This window comes from Delphinus delphis, chromosome 1 (genome assembly GCF_949987515.2).
Source record: "Delphinus delphis chromosome 1, mDelDel1.2, whole genome shotgun sequence".
In the NCBI taxonomy this organism is placed as follows: Eukaryota; Metazoa; Chordata; class Mammalia; order Artiodactyla; family Delphinidae; genus Delphinus; species Delphinus delphis.
Genome location: NC_082683.1, coordinates 32,418,972 through 32,439,793, shown reverse-complemented (window position 1 = coordinate 32,439,793; position 20,822 = coordinate 32,418,972). Strand labels below are relative to the sequence as shown.

The 20,822-nt window shown below is 42.0% G+C and overlaps 1 protein-coding gene and 1 pseudogene across 1 annotated transcript in view; one reads left to right on the top strand and one right to left on the bottom strand.

The window, feature by feature from the left end:
* Positions 1-1,051: 1,051 nt before the first annotated feature.
* The window catches only part of SMAP2 (small ArfGAP2), a 47,650-nt gene continuing 27,879 nt past the window's right edge, over positions 1,052-20,822 (bottom strand). The window contains exons 2-10 of the mRNA XM_060020098.1: positions 18,532-18,665; positions 17,195-17,280; positions 16,132-16,210; positions 9,490-9,576; positions 8,365-8,446; positions 7,210-7,319; positions 6,023-6,179; positions 5,249-5,565; positions 1,052-1,968 (exon numbers count right to left, since the gene is read on the bottom strand). Of these exons, the coding sequence (XP_059876081.1) occupies positions 1,843-1,968; positions 5,249-5,565; positions 6,023-6,179; positions 7,210-7,319; positions 8,365-8,446; positions 9,490-9,576; positions 16,132-16,210; positions 17,195-17,280; positions 18,532-18,665 (1,178 nt within the window). The 3' untranslated portion in view covers positions 1,052-1,842. The remainder of the gene's footprint in view (positions 1,969-5,248; positions 5,566-6,022; positions 6,180-7,209; positions 7,320-8,364; positions 8,447-9,489; positions 9,577-16,131; positions 16,211-17,194; positions 17,281-18,531; positions 18,666-20,822) is intronic.
* Positions 10,080-11,685, top strand: LOC132425278 (polypeptide N-acetylgalactosaminyltransferase 1 pseudogene; annotated as a pseudogene).

The window sequence follows — 20,822 nt, the reverse complement described above, 5'->3', positions numbered from 1 at the left end:
GCACCACAGGAATTGCTTCATTTTACCTTAAGTATTACCATGAGTCCCATTTTACACTGAGACCCAGGGGCTGAGTAGCTTGCCCAGGTCACAGAGTAAGAAGGGATATGAACACTGGCAGTCTGATCCAGAGCTGACTTTCTTAGCCACTGTGCTATCCTCTCACTTACACCTGGAAGTATTCAAAAGGTGTACTCCAAGGAAGGGTGGGTGTGGGCTCAGCTTTTTATTGGCTGGGGGCTGGGGGGGAGTGCTTCTAGTTCTGATGTTCTGGGACTCCAGTAGGTACAGAAATCCAGAGTTCCCTCCCTCACAACTCTAGACACCCCTGGAGAAAGGCCCCCTTTCTGACTGCCTGGGCCTGGTCCTGGCCCCTGGGTATGTTCTGTACAAAGTTTTTTGTTTTTTAATGGAAACACAGTTGACTTACAATGTTGTGCTAATCTCTGCTGTATAGCAAAGTGACTCAGTTATATACATATATACATTCTTTTTTTATATTCTTTTCCATTATGTTGCTTATCCATCCTAAATGTAATAGTTTTCAAAAATACGGAAAGTGAGGGAACTGCCCCTGGAAAGCAGAAAACCTGCGTGGAACTCACCCTCCTCCAAGAGGGACACAGTGAGAGCAAGCGAGCGGTCCTTCCCTGCAATATTTATTAAGGAATTTACACATACACAGGAGAAAGGCAACCAGGAGTTGTGATTCCCAAAGATGAAATCTTTTAAGCAAAGTTTTCTTGTTTTAATTTTCAAGTAGGGTGAACGATGACTAAGAGGAAAGCTGCCCAGGCACTCTGCCTCATACACCTGGACAGGTGGGGACACAGAGCAGCCTGGACACACCGGCAGGAGAGAGCAACTGGCAGGGCGGAGAGGGGAAAGGAGGACGGGAGCTACCAATGAGATTGTACCTTTTTTTAACTAAAGAAAAACTGGCAACAGTTTTAGGCTGTTGTTAAATTAACTCCTCTCTGTTGCAAACCTAAAACTAAAAAAACAAAACCAAAAATACCCAGAGCAGATGGGGAGGGAGTGGGAGGTGGAATACACACACACACACACACACACACACACACAAGCAGTACACATGTTAAGCTCTGCATTCCCACGGGAGGGGTTGGTCCTCCAGCCACAAAGTCAGATCCTACTGAAGGCAGGATGGAGGCAGGGAAATGGGTGTGTGTTTTTGTGGGGAACCTTCATAGAGTCTTTGGTGTTAATAAAGGCTGGCCGAAGCAGCAAGTCCTGAAGCCTCAGATCCAGAAAGCAATTCAGGGCAAAGTAGAGTCATATTTTTGCTCGTCCTCGTAGGAGGGCGTTTGCCTCATGCCAGGGCTAGGGCCAACCTGCTCTAAGACTCAAGGAATATTTAATTTGATTTCATTACTTTCTTCATTCCCGTAAGTCAGGGGAGCTGATGCCTCTGTTTTCACCTCAAATTTAAACATATGGAAATAGCTTATCAGACCTTTCTGAGTCTGATAGGAGGTTTCACCTGGTGGGAAAGGTGCTCAAAGGTGTGCACATTGATCCTGCTCTAAGTGCCTTCTGCCAACAGTTGCTAAGGTGCTGGTACGAGGAGAGGACCAGGGCTGAGGCTGGGGAGGGAGTCAGGAGAGCTAGGGGACAGGCACGACAGAAAACAACAGAGAGGTCCGCGTGTTTGGGATGTGGCTGGGCTGGGCAGAATGCCAAGTCCCAAGTGACGGATTGAGCAGTTTCTAAACCAAACAGAGAGAGGTAGGAAAGGGGATGGGGGTGGGGGAGCAGCTGGGGAAAGAGGAAACGGGGAGAGAGGCGGCTGAGGAGAGTGGTAGTCATCCAGGTGCGTTGTGTTTATTTCCACATCTGAGGGCTGAGAGTCTGATTTGCTGCCTGTCCGTTCCCGCCGTTCATGGACTGTCCATAGCTCAGCATGCCGTTGGCGCCACAGAAGTTCATCCCAGCCATCTGCTGGGTCATCTGAAAGGGAGAGAGGAGACTCTCAGACCAGGCTGTGGGCCTGTGGCCAATTAGAGCAACAGGCAGGGAAGGAGTCCTTCCGCCTGCGGGGAGGGGAGAGTGAGACAAAGGGGAGCTCTGTCGTGGTACATAACTGCCCTGAACCCTCTCGGATCATTCCGAGGATACCAGACCACGAAGATGAAGGCCTTTCCAGAAGGGAGATGTTGTCTGAGACTAGTGCTCAGTAAGGGGAAGGGGGAATCCTGGAGCGAGTCAACATAAAAGCGGCATGGGAGGTTAGTCTCTCTCTCTTTTCCAATCTCTCATCCTGAAAAGAAGGGGCCTGTTGTGAACTGGCCGTGGCCAACCCTGAGAGTATAAAGAGAAGCCTCCACGCTGGTGCGCCTGTCTTATCTCCAGCAGAGTCATTACTGACAGTGTCAGGGAAAGTACTCCAGCAGAGAGAAGAAGAAGAAAAGGAAACTGGACGATTCAGAATGAACAAAGGAAGGCAAAAAAAAAAAAAAAAAAAAAAAAAAAAAGACCAACATGTCTTCAGGACTTCAGTGTATGAGAAGGGAAATTGCTGGGAGAAAAGAGTCGGTGGCATCAGGCCTGGGTGGGGTTGGGGCCTCTTTATGAATTCAATTGAAAGCCTGGGCTCTGGCAGTGAACAGAAGAAGCTATTTCTCAAAGAAAAATGCCTTAAATTTCCCAAGCCTGGTCCATTTTCTGTTTAAGTTCTTTTCCTTTAGGAGAAGGTATAACTATTTTCCTTCCACCAGCTTTTAAAGAAAATTTCAAATTTACAGAAAGGTTGAAAGAATAGTACAATGAAACCCATATATCGCTCCTTAAATTCACCAATTGTTAACATTTTTGCCTTATTCTCTCTCTGATATATACATATGTGTCAGCTTTTTAAAATTTTTGATGGGCACTGAAAATTGCACATATCGTGACATTTCACCCCTTAATAAGTCAGGAGTCATCTCATAAGAAAGAATACTTTCCTAGAACCACATTACAACTAATATGTCCAAGATGTTTAATATTAACACTATATTCTAATATACATTACGTTTCAATTTTACATCTCTTTAGTCTCCTTTAATCTAGAAGAGTTCCCCCTCCATTTTTCCCTGACACTGTTTTAAGAGTCCAGGTTGGTTATTTTACAGAAAATACTTCAATTTAGATTTATCTCATGTTTTCTTATGACTGGATCCAAGTTAAATGTTTTGGGCAAAACTTCTATGTAAGTGATAATGTGTCCTTCTTAGTATAAGATACCAGGAAGCACATGAAATTAATGTGCCCCACTGTTGATAATTCTATGTTTGATCACTTATCTAAGGTTGTATCCATCATATGTTCTTTCACTGTACTTAATAAGTAATCTGAAGGGTATTTCTTTGAGAATGTGTGAATACCCTGTTCTTTCTACAATTATTAGTTGTCACTCTTCAGCAAAGAAGGCTTTCCCTCCTTCTATCCCACACCCACTTTTAAAAAATATCACTATGGACTCATGGATTTTTTTTCTTGTCTACAGAGTCTAAAAGTTTACTGGGATATGTTAGAGTTGACCATTCTGAGTCAATTTTTCCAGATACACAGTGGGTTCTTTCAATACTATATTCAAGTCTTTTATTTCTAAGAATGGTTTTGTATTATAGTTTTAAATATATTAATTCTGTTCCACTATTTTGTCTTTTTCTTTGGGAGTCTCCAAATATATTTATGTTAGGTCTTCTTTGCCTAACTTCTGCATTACTTTCTCTCTGATTCTTATTACAGCTCTCTATATTTAGTTCTCTTCTCTGAGCTGTTTCATGCCTTTCCTCAATGCCAAATATATTTTCAGTTGAATCTATTCTCCTTTGACTAACTTGTAATTCAGTCTATTTCTAAAATAATTGTGTCATTTTTCAATTTGTTTCCTGAGTTCAGTAAACTTTCACTTCACAACTTCCACTTTTTGTCCATTTTGCTTGTAAGTTTTTAAATTTCTGATTCAGGCTGTTTTGTCTTATCTGCAAGTGTTTGTTATAGGACATTTAATTCAGATTGGTGGATTGTGTAACAGTTTTCTTCTACTTCGTGACTGCTTTTGGGGAAGAGTTTCCACTTCCTGAAATGTTTTGATTTTTCATTTTCTTCTCACGGTAGTTTTGTACGAATGTCATCTGCCACTTTCTGTTTAGTTTGTAGTGCTCTATTTTTCCAAATCAGCAATAATACAGACAAGTGAGAGGGTCTGGGCAGACTACTAGATTTGTTAGTACAAGAGCGCCCTCTTCTGTTAGTATAGTGAAATGATTATTTGGTGTGAAGGAGAATGGTGGATCTTCTGATTTTGTGATTCTCTTTTCCACTTCTCATTTCTTACTTCCCCTTCGCCACCAGGTCTCCAAAGAGCACCCCCTCCTTCTAGGTCATCCTCATCTCTCCTAGACACATGCTTTTCCGAAGCTACCACCCATAAACCTATATATTTCAAGTCCCTTGTTTTTTTTTTTTTTTTTTTTTTTTTTTTTTTGCGGTACGCGGACCTCTCACTGTTGTGGCCTCTCCCGTTGCGGAGCACAGGCTTCGGACGCGCAGGCTCAGCGGCCATGGCTCACGGGCCCAGCCGCTCCACCGCATGTGGGATCTTCCCGGATCGGGGCACGAACCCGCGTCCCCTGCATCGGCAGGTGGATTCTCAACCACTGCGCCACCAGGGAAGCCCCAAGTCCCTTGTTTTTGATTCTCCAAGTAACCGGAGTTCTACTCCACCATGTCTCAGACCTCTTCTCAGCATGTCTCTAATCAGGACAGGGCCTTCCCTTTCTAGGGGGTGATTTTATCTATGCTCTGTCACCTCTAGCCCCCTGCTCCCTCTCCTCTTTTCACATGGTCTCTCTGTGATGCTGGCTCTGCTGGATTTCGGTGTTTATGTGCCTACTGTCATGTAGTTTGAGGTTTGTAGTATTCTATTAGATGCGGTAGTCGTGAGTTATGGGTGCTTTTATCTGCACTCATTGTTTCTCTGTATAGGTTGTTTTGATGAATGTGTGGAGAGTTTTAGAATTAGGCAGTTACCCTTATTCTACAGGAACCCAAAATGCCTTAGAAAGTCTGAGGTTAGACAGATCTTCTGTTAAAAAAATAAATAAATGAAGCAAACCCGAGAATGTCTCTGGCAATATCTCATTTACACTGTAAGGATTCAAAGGGTAAGGGAGAGACACTAAGTGAGACAGACTTGAGGGAGGCTCAAAACTCTTGTGCTGAGTGAAATGGAGCCGCTTACCTGAGTAAGGTTCCACTGCAGCTGCTGAGCTGGCTGAACCCCATACATAGTCTGGGGCATAGCTGCCATGCCTGCCATGTAGCCAGCCTGCTGGGTGGTCATCATTCCGTTTGGCACACCCATCATGGATGCCTGCATGCCACCCATATAGCCTGCAGGCATGGCCATGGGGGCAACCATACCAGAAGCTCCTGGCTGAGCTACCATGCCTACTGGTGGGGGCATCATGCTCCCCATTAGGCTGTTAGGAGGTGTAACCCCAGGGAAGCTGGGGTAGGCTGTGGGATATGCCATCTGAGCAGGAGCCATGAACATTGCTGCCAAGAAAACATACATACAGATCTGTTAAAGAGGAACGCGTACAAGGTGAGTCCAAACTCTCACCGGCTGCTCCTTTCCAGCTAGAATTCCTCAGGATTACTCAACTCAGAATGCTCTTTTACACAGCAAAACGGTTGGACAGAGCCCCTACAGGACTTGCTATGGCTTCCAGTGGGCTGCGGACCCAGCCACTTCCCCTTTAGGGTCCAGATCCGGACCCTGGGTCAGACCCCACAGAGCTGTGATGCCAGACCCCACAGAAGTACGGCTCTGAGTTACGTTAACCTCTATCTCCTGATACTTGGTAGCTTCACAAGGAATGTCATGTTCAGGTTTGTTTGGAGTGTGATGTCCTGGCCCCCAGAGCAACTAACCCTGTCACAACAAATGATTCCTGCATGTAAGGCCTCACGTCTCTGTCCGGCACATTGCCGTGACCCCCATGAACTCTACCTTGGGCAGGCATCTGAGGCGTCTGGGATCCATACAGTGAAAGGATGGAGTCTTTAGAGAGCTGCTTCTTGCCTGTTTCTTCTGATTTGCTCCCTGGCTCTGGAAACAGGTTTAGGTTTTCGGGAACACTCCCCGCGGTTGGCATGGAACCTACAACCTTAGGGCAAAGAGGGAGGGGGGTGGGGATTGGAATGGTCCTCATGGGGGGTCTCTGTAAGGACCTCCCGCACCTCTCTGCCGCTTCTAACATTTGCAAAGGAATTTGTGGCTCGAGTTAATAGCTTCCTGACACTTTTACCATACAAATATCTGGAAACACCTGATAGTTAAGCTCTGGTACAATTCTTTGTTCTTTAGCAAAACAATGTGATTTGGTGGAAAACTAACACATAAACAAATAAAAATGACCTACAACCGATGCATCCAGAGAGAACTGAACTAAGATCCCAGTGCCACCACTTACTAGTTGTGCAACAAGAAACTAGTCACATTAACTTTTCTGAACTAACATGTCCTCATCTATAAAAGATCCATTTTGCAGGGTTGTGGTGAGTATTTTAGTCTTTTTTTTTTTTGCGGTATGCGGGGCTCTCACTGCTGTGGCCTCTCCCGTTGCGGAGCACAGGCTGCAGACGCGCAAGCTCAGTGGCCATGGCTCACGGGCCCAGCCGCTCCGTGGCATGTGGGATCTTCCCGGACCAGGGCACGAACCCGTGTCCCCTGCATCGGCAGGCGTACCCTCAACCACTGCGCCACCAGGGAAGCCCTGTGGTGAGTATTTTAAATCATAAATGAAATATACAAAATGAGACACAAAATCACCTAGCACTGTGCCTGTTGTACACAGCAGGTATTCCACACACGGTAGCCATTAAAAGTTTCAAGTCTTTCCTACTTACAAACTCTCTGTCAATAACTCAGGCTGAGGAGCTGACCTAGAGAATCAGCCTTTACAATCTGACACACCTTCAACAGAAGTCCACTCAAAGGGCCCACTCTTTTGGGGCAGGAGACAACATGGAATGAATAGTAATCTTAGGCTGTAACAGAGATGATAGCGTTAAGGGAAGAATCAAGAAAACCAAAGTCCAATTCCACCAAGGAAGCATGACTTGGTTCCATGATTAAGTTATCAAAATCACCCTTTCCAGAATGCCCTTTAATCCTGAGGCACCTACAAGACTCACCTTTCTGGAAACCGAAGAAGAGGGAGATGGAACAGAGGCCAAAAGATCTAAATCCTTCTCTAGGGTATTACTGGTCTTACTGTTTGCAATGGAACAGGACACAGGAGCATCTGGAAAGACAGATCAAAGTTAAAACGTAGCACTGCTCGTTAAGCCCATTCCTTCCTTCTATTCTAGACACAAAGCAGCGAAGGCCCACATGCTCCATCATGGACCCAGAAATCTATGCTCTGGAACCACCCAGCTTGGATGGGGCATCTCACAAGAGGCCTCACCCCACATTCCCCAGAACAGTCTGGAGAAGACTGTAGTCCAGCTTTCAGGCAAAGGACAGCAGAAACCCAGGCTCGAAGGCTATGTTAGCACCACCACAAGGGGGCTGGCTGGCTCCTTTCGGGCTATTTGAGGAGCAAAGCTGTGTAGGACTCATTTTCAGAGAGAAATGAAAAGTACAGATATTAGAAGCCGAAGTACCCAATAACCTAAATCAGCAGGAATGGACTGACACAAAGTATAGCCATCAATACTGTGAAAGGTAAGAACAGGCTCTTATTTCTGAAAGGGGTAGAACCACTAGCTCAGGGTTTCAAAAGTCTGGAGGAAAATCATGATCACAAGGTAATGGGCTGCCTCAGAAACAGGATGCACCTGGAAAATGAGAGGGATGGGGGCAGGGCTCACAGGTGCTGGTTTAGTGAAACTTGCTAACGTTTAATGAATGCTTAGTTTGTGCTGGGCAAGGAGCTAAGAGTTTTAGAGGCATCATCTCTTTTAACCTTTCCAACATCATCTTTGAAGTAGACTCGTATCATCCTTACTACATAGGTTAGGAAAGTAATGTTTAGAGGTTGAGTCAGCTACCCAAGGTCACATAGATAGTAAGTGGCAGAGTTGGGACTTTGGCTTCAAAGGCCATGCTCCACCACTACTGTACTTAACCACTACTCTATCACTGTACATTTTTCACAGTACAGTGAAAAATGAAACACCTCTTAGAACAACTGCTCAGATGTAAAACAACAGGAAGAACACGAGGGAACAATCTTAGTGACGAAGCCACCAACTGAAGAGTCCCATCTCTACCTATCTTCCCAGGATCACAGAGAATTCATCAAAATTTGTATGATTATGGGAGTGGAAAAGTCTAACTCTTACCAAGGCCCAACAAATCCATGACAGGTGCTGTGGATTTCGGGGAACATTTCCGAGGTAGCTGTAGATCTTCTTTTTTCTGTGGCTAAGGTGAAAATACGTTACAGAAAAAAATAAGCAGGTGTTTTTGAACCTTCTATTCTCCTCTCTACTGTAAAGCCACAGGGATTCTTGTGGCATGGTTGCTGTTATTCAAAGAGAGTTACCAAAGAAACACAACTCAGGAAGTATCGTGTGAAAAAATCAAGTCAGGAGGCACAGTGCAGAAATCAAAGCTAAAGTGAAAAACAAAGCTGTCATCTGTGCTTATTTGGCTTTCTGAAGAGACAGACCTTTCTGAAACCAAGACAACCACAGATCAGGGTATCCAACAGGAGCAGCAGTTTCTGGTCCCAGGAAAAGCCAAGAATAAAGGCAGGTGTCCGACGGTACAAGAGCCAGCACATCTCCCAGTGATTAGAAAACCTTTAATACCGAAAAGGAGCTCAGTTAAAGGTTACCTAATTCACTCTGCCAGTATCACTAAGGAATGTGTTCTGCAGACAGTGCAATTCAGAATGATGATAAAAGACCCTTCCTTAAGCAAATAGTAAAAAGTCCTCTTTCCCAAGAATCTAAACTCCTATAGTGGAGCATCTACTAACACTGCCACAATATGTCCTGTGGGAAAAGAAAGGTGTCTACTTCCATATGACAGAGAAAGAATACAAGAAGGGATGGTTTAAAATGGATGAGGATAGCCTGGCTTCTGGACTGTCCTTAACCACAACAGGAAAACGAGGTAAAGAAGGTCTAAGGAGAGAAGGACTAATGTAGCCTCTGCTCAGAAGGTGTCACAGAGCCTTGGCATTCTGCCATGAAACGTGCCTCTTGCTCAGATGGGACAGATGCATTTCCTAAGCTCCCATCTGGACCCCAAAAGAAGTGTTACAGAGCAGATCAGGCAGCAACAAGGCAATGAGAAAGCAGCAGAAATGTCAGCGGGTGATCTAACCCAAACGTGGCCCCCCTTTAGCCCCAGGTGCAACGGTGCGATATGCTATCAACACCACCCCACCTGTCCCCTCCACATGTGAACACGCCATGTGAACAAGGCCGTCCACACAGTGCACATACTTCCCCACTTACCATTTTAACTTTCTCAAAAACAACAGGTTCCATTTTTTTCTCCGGAGCTGGTTCGCTCCCTCTTTTCCACTTGTCATCTTTTTCTTTCTATGATGATTTAACAAAACAAGACAAAGAACAGGCCCCATGGTGACTAACAGTTCAACAAATTATAACCTCAAATGGCCCAAAAGGACACAAATATCCCTACTGAATCTGATGTAGGAGTCTGACAAACTCGGTGTTTCTTGGTGTGGGGCATGAGCGTTAGCCTCTTCCACCCTGGCCTCAAGACTGCAAGAGGCATCTTTCAAATTTCTTAAGCACCTCCCTCCTTGTTCTGTCTAACACACTTATGACCGCTAGTGTGCAGATGGGGTTATCTACAGGGGTTAAACCATTTCACCGGTTTTGCTGCCCCCTTTTGACCCTAGTTTAACTTGCTCAACTTGGCACAGGGGTGAATACTGTTCATCTTACTCGGCATACAGCCTTTGTGATTTTCTAACTTCCATCAGAAGTTTTCTCCCACTTCATCTCCTTTCTTAAAAATAAGAAAATAAACCAAGCTTAAAGATTAGAAAAACAAAAACCAAGAAAATAAGGCAAAAATGAGTAAAAGGATTCAAGTATCCCTTTTAGGGTGTCCTGAATGCATCATCTGTATAAAACCAAAAATCACATCAAAACCAGAATATTAGAAAGTCTTTCTCAGTTTTTGTTACTTTCAGAGGCAGTTTCATAATACTTTCACAGATTATACCGTTACTGGTCACATTTTTATCATCAAATCTCAATGCATAACAGAGCCACAAAGTAAACAAGAACACAGGCATATAAAAGGAAGTAGAGGCGGCGAAGGCGGGGCTGGCGTCGGGCGAGCCGCAGGCAGTGGTCGAGGAGGCGAAGCGGCGGACGGCAGCCCGACAAATAGCGCCCGCGCTGCGGCCCACGGGACCGCGCCGCGACCTCCCGGGCCGGCGCCGAGGAGCGCCCGCCGCCGCCGCCGCCGAGCGCGTACCAAGGTTATGAACGTGATTTCTGATGAAACTGGATTGGAATAATTTTCATGATTTTTGTGTATTTATATATATTTTAAAATTTTGCATTTGACTTAAAGTGCCGTGAGAGAATCTGCGTGTTGCAAGGTGGTGCTAGCCACCTCCTTGATTTGGGTGCTCTTGGATATGTTCCTGCTGCGTTACTTCAGTGAATGCAACAACTGTGATGAAAAAATAGAGGGAGGACTTCCTGCTGGGGATGTTCTAGAGCCAGTACAAAAGCCTCATGAAAGTCCTGGAGAAATGGGGAAACCAGTCGTCATTCCTACTAAAGAGGGTCAAGAAAAGATGAAAGACATGTTTAAAATCTATCAGTTCAATTTAACGGCAAGTGAGATGACTGCACTCAACAGATCTTTACCAGATGTTAGGTTAGAAGGGTGTAAAACAAAGGTGGATCCAGATAATATTCCTGAATACAAGGAATATTATCACAACGAGTGTGGTGATTGTTTCCCACAATGAGGCTTGGAGCACACTTCTGCGAACTGTCCATAGTGTCATTAATCGCTCACCAAGACACATGCGAGATGAAATTGTTCTAGTAGATGAGGCCAGTGAAAGAGACTTTTTGAAAAGACCTCTAGAGAGTTATGTGAAAAAATTAAATTACCAGTTCATGTCATTCGAATGAAGCCATGCTCTGGATTGATCAGAGCTAGGTTAAAAGGAGCTGCAGTGTCTAAAGGCCAAGTGATCACCTTTTAAGATGCTCACTGTGAGTGTACAGTGGGGTGGCTGGAGCCTCTCTTAGCCAGGATCAAACATGACAGGAAGACAGTGGACTATCCTATCACTGATGTGATCAGTGATGATACTTTTGAGTACAAGGTGGGTTCTGACATGACCTATGGCGGATTCAACTGGAAGCTTAATTTTCGCTGGTATCCTGTTCCCCAAAGAGAAATGGACAGAAGGAAAGGTGATTGAATTCTTCCTGTGAGAACACCTACAATGGCAGGAGGCCTTTTTTCAATAGACAGAGATTACTTTCAGGAAATTGGAACATATGATGCTGGAATGGATATTTGGGGAGGAGAAAACCTAGAAATTTCCTTTAGGATTTGGCAGTGTGGAGGAACTTTGGAGATTGTTACTTGCTCACATGTTGGACATGTGTTTCAGAAAGCTACACCCTACACGTTTCCAGGAGGCACAGGGCAGATTATCAATAAAAATAACAGATGACTTGCAGAAGTGTGTATGGATGAATTCAAGCATTTCTTCTATATAATTTATCCAGGTGTTACAAAGGTAGATTATGGAGATATATCACCAAGACTTGGTCTAAGACGCAAACCCCAATGCAGACCTTTCTTTTGGTACCTAGAGAATATTTATGCAGATTCTCAGATTCCACATCACTATTTCTCTTTGGGAGAGATACGAAATGTGGAAACAAATCAGTGTCTGGATAACATGGCTAGAAAAGAGAATGAAAAAGCTGGAATTTTTAACTGTCATGGTATGGGAGGTAATCAGGTTTTCTCTTACACTGCCAACAAAGAAATTAGAACAGATGACCTTTGCTTGGGTGTCTCCAAACTTAATGGCCCAGTCACAATGCTCAAATGCTACCACCTAAAAGGCAACCAACTTTGGAAGTATGACCCGGTGAAATTAACCCTGCAGCCTGCGAACAGTAATCAGTGCCTAGATAAAGCCACAGAAGAGGATAGCCAGGTGTCCAGCATTAGAGACTGCAATGGAAGCCAGTCCTAGCAGTGGCTTCTTTGAAATGTCACCCTTCCAGAATTCTGAGACCAAATTTACAAAGAAAGAAAAAAATAAGGATTGACGGGGCTACCTCAGCATCCATTTCTGCCACATTCTTAAGTAGCAAAAAAGGAAAAGTGCTTTCCTCCTGTAGGATGTAGGGTTTATCAGCCATTAAAACTTAGACTGCTCTTGCTTTCACTAGCTGTGAACCGGCCCTCCTGTCCAAGGATACGAAACTACGTAGTAGCAAGACTGTGCACACTGATGTTTACAAGATTGGAAGAGTCTTCCATCAAGAATCATTGTAGGGCTTCCCTGGTGGCGCAGTGGTTGAGCGTCCGCCTGCCGATGCAGGGGACACGGGTTTGTGTCCCGGTCCGGGAGGGTCCCACGTACCACGGAGTGGCTATGCCCGTGAGCCATGGCTGCTGAGCCTGCGCGTCCGGAGCCTGTGCTCCGCAACGGGAGAGGCCACAACAGTGAGAGGCCCGCGTACCACAAAAAAAAAAAAAAAAAAGAATCATTGTAAAGAATATTCAGACTGAAACAATCTACGAAATGTGATTTCCAGAGAGCTGTACCTTTTATGGTTTGCTTGCACATCAGTAATTTCTGCTGAATATGCTGTTATAATGAAGAGACGTTCAAGATTTTTTTTCTGATTAGAACTGGTAGCCAGTGTATTAAATATTGATATAAAAAAATGAAAAAGAACTGGAACCAGATTCAGAATCATGAAAACATTTTTATAACAATTTAAAAAACTGTATTAAACAGGGTTTAAAGGAAATTAAAACAGAACTATGAGAAGTACAATTTGTTATAGTATCAAATTTCTATATAGATTTTATACCTCAGTGGGGAAAAATAACCGATTCCGATGACATTCATTCTGTTTTCACCTGTGATAGTCATGGATGCTTTTCTTTTCCCTTGGGGTGCTGAAATTGAGCTGAAAAAGTGGCTCTTTGAACATAGTTTTAATGCTTTCTACAGTTTTTTTAACTTAGTTTGTGGGCTGTTGGAATTGTAATTTTTAATTGCCTTCAAAATATGGAGATTTAAAATAACGTCTGGTCTCACTGAACAAGTTTGATATCTCAGTTGCTCTTGGGTCAACTGGCTTATAGACCTTCTCTCATACACACAAATTTCTTGTTAGATTTTCAACTTCCTAACCTGATTCAACTGATTATGCTTAATACCCAAGATTCATACTACTGTACTACAGATTTTTCGCAGCAATAAATCTTCTGTTCTTTGTTTATGATTCCACTCAACAAAAGGCCTGTAGAAGTGATTTATTATTTGGGTATTTGGAGATGATACATTTGATGGTTTTTTGGAAAACTTTTTTCACTGCATACTCAGATGTGCTTCATTGTCAAGTGCATATTTACATTAGGTTCTTGAATTGTAATGTTGATCTGCTGCTTTTTTAAAAAATAAAATTTGACTAAAAACAAAAGGAAGTATAGCATACACATGAAAAATGGTCAGCCCTGCTAATGATCGAAAAGTGAAATTTAAAATTCATTTTGGGGGGAATTCCCTGGAGGTCCAGTGGTTAGAACTCTGCGCTTACATTGCTGAGGGCCCATGTTCAATCCCTGGTTGGGGAGCTAAGATCCCTCAAGCTGCAAGGCATAGCCAAAAAAAGCACTTTTTGAGGGAGAAAAATCTTAATGATAATATCTAATATTGGTAGGGATTGAGTAAAACTACCACTCTTACCCAATGCTGAGAAGAGAGTATAAAATAGCACAACTTCTAGAAAGTATATTGGCAAAAGTACAAAGAGATAAATACTGAAACCCTTTACCCTAGATAATACGGTATTTTGTAATGTATCTTAAGAAAATAATCCAAAACATGGAAAAGGTTATATACACCAAGAACTTCATCCCAGAATTTTATATGCTGAAGAAAAACTTAACCTTTATGCCACAGGGGAGAATAGTAAAATAAACTGTGATCTAGTTACTCACTGAATAAGATTCAACAATTACAAGTTGTGAAAATTAACAAGTAACGTTACAAAAAAAATGATCTGTTAAGTCGAGTGAAAGCAGGAGACATTCTATATAACTGTATTATAATTACGCCTCCAAAAAGTAGGAGAAAATGGGGGAACACACCAAAACGATAATCATTAGTAAAGATAAGAGTAGGCATGGATTTTCCACTTTAACTTTCATATTATCTATAAAGTGGTATTATAATCATGAAGAACACATGCAGCTATGTCTGTTTCATGCATAGTGTAATGCTTTAATACAGAACACTATTTCTTGAAGTTAAAAATGTCTTATCTGTCCATTTAAAAAGAATACTCTTTAATTAACAAAGCCAGTTTCTTTTAGATTTGATAATAAATGCCTTCACTTAGCAAATATTAATTCTTGGCATATAAATCTTTGCAAGAGTATTTTTTAAAAATCTAAGTACATCAAATAAAAAAGTTTGAAATAGCTCTTTGGCACATAGGAAATATTTCCTTCCTAAATGAAAACATTCAGTGAGTAAAACAGGCTGCTTTCATGGGTACGGTACACCAGCAACCTAATTACGAATGAACACTATCTATCTCCATATGGCTACTCTTTCCTCTTCTCCCACCTTCTGAATTATCTGATACCTTTTTCTGACCTTGTCTGATTTCATATGGTCTGGTACAATGAATAGAGCTAAGGAAACAGACCATAGTTTTCTAGTGAAAGGAAACGTTTGTGCTTTGGTTTCAAACCCTTTTTGATGATGCCATCCAAGCCACAGCTGTGCACTGGGTTAATTCTTTCTTGGGACAGTTACAATAACTTCCAGGTCCCTTTTCTGGATGACTGTGAGGTAAGAGTCCTTCATACTAAGTTGAGAAGGAATTATCTTTACCTAACTACACGTATTACCCTGCACTTGCCTACACTGAAATTCACCTCCCAGTTAGTGTCCTTTTTCACACAAGCTCAAAAGATCAGTCTGGAGCTGATTCCAATTAGCTTGACTTTAAATTACCTGGAAGGGCTTAGAGCCCTGTGTAAACTTAATGATTTCACTGGCTAGTATATCTTCCATTAAAATAAATAACAGATAGAAGATAGAGGATAGCTAGATAGGTCCTTGGCTAGAACTGGAGAATCCCATATTCTCCATACTTCCTTGGTTAGAGAAACAGTTAATTATTCCAAGGCAAATTTACTATAGAGTCTTGTCAAAGGCTTTTTGAAGGTCTAAATAGTCATATTGATTGGTTCCACTCTAGTTGTCATTAGTCAGGCATATTTTCTTCTTCCAGAAACCGTGTTGTATTTCCTCCCATATGTTATACTTGTCCAGTTATCATACACTGTATTTCAGATTCTAACTACACGCCTAGGATGAAAAGTGTACTTGGCGACTGGGAGTCTCCTAAAACCCCCTCTCAAGAACAAGGGTCCCATTGGCAGTCTGTCGACACACTGGAAATAATATGCTGGTCAAACTGAAGGAAACTCTGGTGCTTTAATTACACCTAATTTTGTTGACGGCATTTACAGCAAAAAAATGCACGCACACACACACACACACACACAGACACACGTGTATATACATACACACACATATTATTCTGTTTGGTCTAGTATGCCCAACATGTCCATTTGAAGAATTTGGAACTGGGAATCACTAACACCTAAATCCAAATCATGGTAAAGAATTCACTGGTGGTTGGTCCATCCCTGCGGCAAAAGTTTGCTCCATGATACCTCATGGTCTTGATTCTATAGCTGGCTTTTTTTTTTCTTTATGGACTTAGAGTATTTTGGTAGCTGTTCTTCAAATTCCCACCTGGGCTGATTAATAAGCAAATTACTTATTATGAACAAAACTTGAAAGATTTACAACCAACCCTAAAGGCATTGATGTCCAGACTTCGGTCCATGTATTTCTTCTTCTCATATTTATCTCGAATAAATCCCTCGACAGCTCTGCAAAAAGCTTATTAAGGATAAATCAAACAAATCTTTCTCATGGAATGACTATAAAAGGTCAATTTGTATCTCATGGAACATTGTTCTCCTCTCTCCCTCCTGCCTGGTTTCCCCATATGGCTCCTGTCTCTTCACGTGGGGTTTCCCTGACCAAAACCTTTAAATGCCTCCTTCGTGGTTACTGCAGGGAATCACCATTTCCTAGGATTTTCCTTCAGAGTAATGATAGCAGAAAATGGGATCAATCTTCATTTTGACATCAGTGGAGCCTGTGGCTGTTCTAGAATACAGGTAAAGCAGTCAGTTATCTATTTTAAAGTCCTTCAGTCAACAAGTCTTAAACAAAGGCACCCGAGTGCCCCTTATAACCTCTTGTGCCCCACTGCCAGATTCTGATCAGTGGATCCTCTGAGGGCCCCAAATCTGCATTTAACAGGTTCCACCTGCACCCACCAAAAGCAAACTCTAACAAGATGGTCTACAAATCACATTTTGAGAAGCACTGTGTTCAGGGGGTTTGGTTTTGTGAGCTGGGTGCTATCTCCTTTTGAGGGGATGGGGGAAGAAAGTTATGGATTAACTGGTCAACAACAGTTAATTCTTTGAGCTAGGACATAAAAGGGTGTTAAAAATGAATGGTTGTTTTGCTAACTCAACATAGCACAATAAATATTCTTTTTATCAAACAATGGTTTCAGAGATCCAAAAATTATTAGAGATGTCACTTTATGGAAGAATTCACAGTGAACCACTGCAGTCTTAATTCCTGAACAGTTTTCCCCACGTGACACCACCATTCTGACGTTAGACAGTATATGTGGACTTCCTGTGTGTCTTGGTTGCTGGAGAGAGGAAAAGCCAGACTTCGACTAATCCACATATAAATATGGCCCAGTCAGATCATGGGTTCTGAGTCTTGTGTGACTCTCCCAAAACACCAAAAAAACCACTCAGCCTTCTGAGTTGCTCCAGAAAAGATACGGGTCTATTTGAGGTCGCCGAAAGGTCTCAGGCAGGTAGGCTTCATAAAGTCGGTTTGCCTTTCCATTCCCCATCTCTTGCATGCACTGCAATAAAAAAGATGTGGAAACAAGGAATGTCACATCAGGAAAGAACTGAAAAACTTCTCACCCAATTGTACCATTTTACAATTGAAGAACCAACCTAGGGAGTGGGAGAACCGAGATTTAAGCCTGTCTTCTGGTTTCCAATCCATGATTCTCTCTGCTCTACTCCCAACCATTTACTTTCACAGCTGTCTTTCCTGCCACCCCTCCTCCTTTTATTGAAAGATTTGTCTGACAGGATACATTTAATTCAATAATAATTCAAGATCCCATGTGAAAGTCCAAGACATAGCTGCCAATCAAAATGTCTACTTGGCAGGCAATAATCAGTGCCTAATCAGGCAGGCAATAATCAGGAACAACTACAATTCTGAGTTTATAGCAGTAATTAACCTATTCCGTTGTAGTACCAATAAATGTGCTTCTCATTAGGCTTTTGAAAGACTCTTTAACACTTGTGAGAGAGAAATTCCAAGATTTTAAAAAATCTTCAAATTTCCAAATACCTCCATGGCATGTAATTTCCTTCATAAGATACAGTAAAGTGTAACTGGAAAATATAACTAACCTTTTAGTCCTTTAGTGAATCCATAAAAATAATCTAAAGTAACTTCTAAAGCCATTTTCTATTAGGAATAACCTCTTATTTCTAACACCAACTTTAGCAACTCGTTTTGTTTGGAGCTTCTTTCCCCCAAAACAAAGGAAAAAAAAAATTTTTTTTTTTAAATTACTTTAACAAGTTTCAATGCAGGAAGAGAATATAGAACAATGAAGCCACATCGAGGTGCAGCTCTTGGGCCAGGCTGGACTCACTAACTTAAGTGTCTCATGCCCAGCCCACCAACCTAACAGCAAGCAAGATTCATATATGCATTTCTGCAATAAAACACTATTATAAGTCTATGTGTTGGAGGGTTTTCTTCTTTTAAGTGAGTATCTAAAACTATAAATGTTAGATCTGCAAATGCCAAGGCCCTTAGAAAATAATCCAAAGATCCCCCTTTATACCTTCACGGATCCATGGGGTCCTAGTCCATAGACTATTAGTGCTTTGAAGGAAGCAAAATATAAGTAGAATAACCTGTGTCTTAAATACAAAGATTAAAAATGTTAAATGTGACATACGTGTTTAACAACTAAACTGTCCTTTACCTTCACCTTTATGCCCAGTTTGACTGAAATTCATCCGGAACTACTTTTACATGGAAATATGGGAGCAGTTGACTCACTCTTGGGCTATGTAAATACCTGGATCTGTTCCTGAGTCCACTGGTCGAGGTTAACTGATTTTACCCTGGATATGTGCACCCCGAGATTCCTGTGGATTCCAGCACATCGAATGCAGATGAACACACCAATGTTCCAGGAGGCCCATCGTGGTCCTGTGAAGGTCAGGAACAGGGCAATAAAGTACCAGTTAAAACAACATTCAAGACCCAAAGTGGAATATTTAGGTTATCAGACAACATTTCTGCTAGAACATAAGTGAGAGAACTGTTACCACAATCATCTTTAAAAAACTTTTTTTTAGATTTTATTTTAATTTTTTTGGCTGTGCTGTGCAGCTTGCAGGATCTTAGTTCCCCAACCAGGGATTGAACCTAGGCCCTGGCAGTGAAAGTGCTGAGTCCTACCCACTGGACTGCCAGGGAATTCCCATAATCACCTTTCTTTAAAAAACTGGTTTTGTTCATTCCTCCAAGAATCAGCTTTCTTTAAGTTTAAATTTTTTTAAGTGTACAACACAGTGGTTTTTAGTATTCTCAGACAGTGGTACACCATCACCACTATCTAATTCTGGTGATGGTGTACACCCCAAAAAGAAATCTCAACCCCATTAGCAAGCAGTCCCCATTTCCTCCCAACTTCCCCCCACCCCAGACCCAGGCAACCACAAATCTACTTTCTGTCTCTGTAGATCTGCCAATTCTGGACATTTATATAAATGGGATTATATAATGTGTGGGCATTTGACTAGGGAGCAGCTTTTTACAGTATCTGATAATATAAGTGTTGAAATGCAAATATTATAATACTGTTACTCATGGTTTTTAAAAATCCCAGGAGAACAATGGGAAGTCATGTCACATTCTATTTAGTATCTTACACGAACAGCCCTCCCTCAAGAAACATTTCAATGGTAGTGAGACCTGGATTCAGTTTTCCTACCAGGAAAAAAGATACAGACATGCCATGCCAGCTCAAGGCTCAGCCTGAAATTTAAAACTTTGTTTATCTTCCCCTCCCAACCAGGCCTATAAAATATGCATCCAGATTCACTTACTAGGATCCTTTCCCCTCGGGCTGATGTCCCTACTTTACCCAACTACAGAATTATTTAGATTCACAATTGTCAAATAATAAAGACACTTATAGCAATAAAAAAGAAATCTCAGATATGTATTTCAGTAAAATTCTGTTACATAATCTCCCATCCCCTGCCAACTTTGCTCACCCTAATAATCACTCTGGGAAATTTTCAAACTCTTCTTCATAATTTTTATACAGGATGAAACTGACTTACTTTTATATGACGCCTGCCAAACACCTGCTGAAAAATCACTAATATTTCCTCTGCCATCATTCCACTAAGCAGAAATTTACCACATAAAGAAGGATGATGTCAAAGTTAGAGGTTTTGATAAAGAGGTGAAAAGACACTAATTGATTTTCTACAGAGATAAAGAGGACCTGCATTTGGAGCAACAAAGGACATGAGGTTTCAATTTTGCTGGACACAGATAATAGTTTGGTTGGTCTAAGGGTTTTGGCAGCAGTTTTAATAAGGGAATGCTAAAATCATATGGCAGAAAATTATTCTTAGAAATTTGAATCTGCAATTACTATAAGTAAGAATGTAATTTTTGGACAAAGATATTACTGATACTATGGCAAAAACTACAAATACAGAAGGCTCAAGTCCTCCTTATAACCACCAGGTGGTGTTCTCTGCCTCAAATTTTATCCCAATACCCTCTTACTGCTCTAATCTTGCTAGGCTCAGATTTGTCTTCTAAAAAGACCTTCAGTCCCTTCAAATCCCCAGATTTGCACAGTAGATCTGCTATGTAGCCAATAAACACACAAATGATCCACACACTTCTTCCAGTGGGAGTTAACATAAACACAAAACAGAAAACCTAAATAGATGTGAATGAGGTTCCTTAGCATGCTGTATGTCTATTTTGGGTTACAGTTTTCATAAAGGAACTCAGATAAAATCTAAATTATACAGGATTTAAAATGGGACCAAAAGTTAATATTTCATGTTTCTTTACCATTTTCCCTTTGCTCGAGATTCTAGAACTCATAAGATAGTTACATTATATTTGCTTGCTAACAAAATCAGAAGCCAAAAACACTAATTAAAAGGTAGCTGTGGGACTTCCCTGGTGGTGCAGTGGTTAAGAATCTGCCTGCCAATGCAGGTGACATGGGTTCGATCCCTGGTCCGGGAAGCAACTAAGCCCGTGTGCCGCAACTACTGAGCCTGCGCTCTAGAGCCCGCGAGCCACAACTACTGAAGGCCACACGCCTAG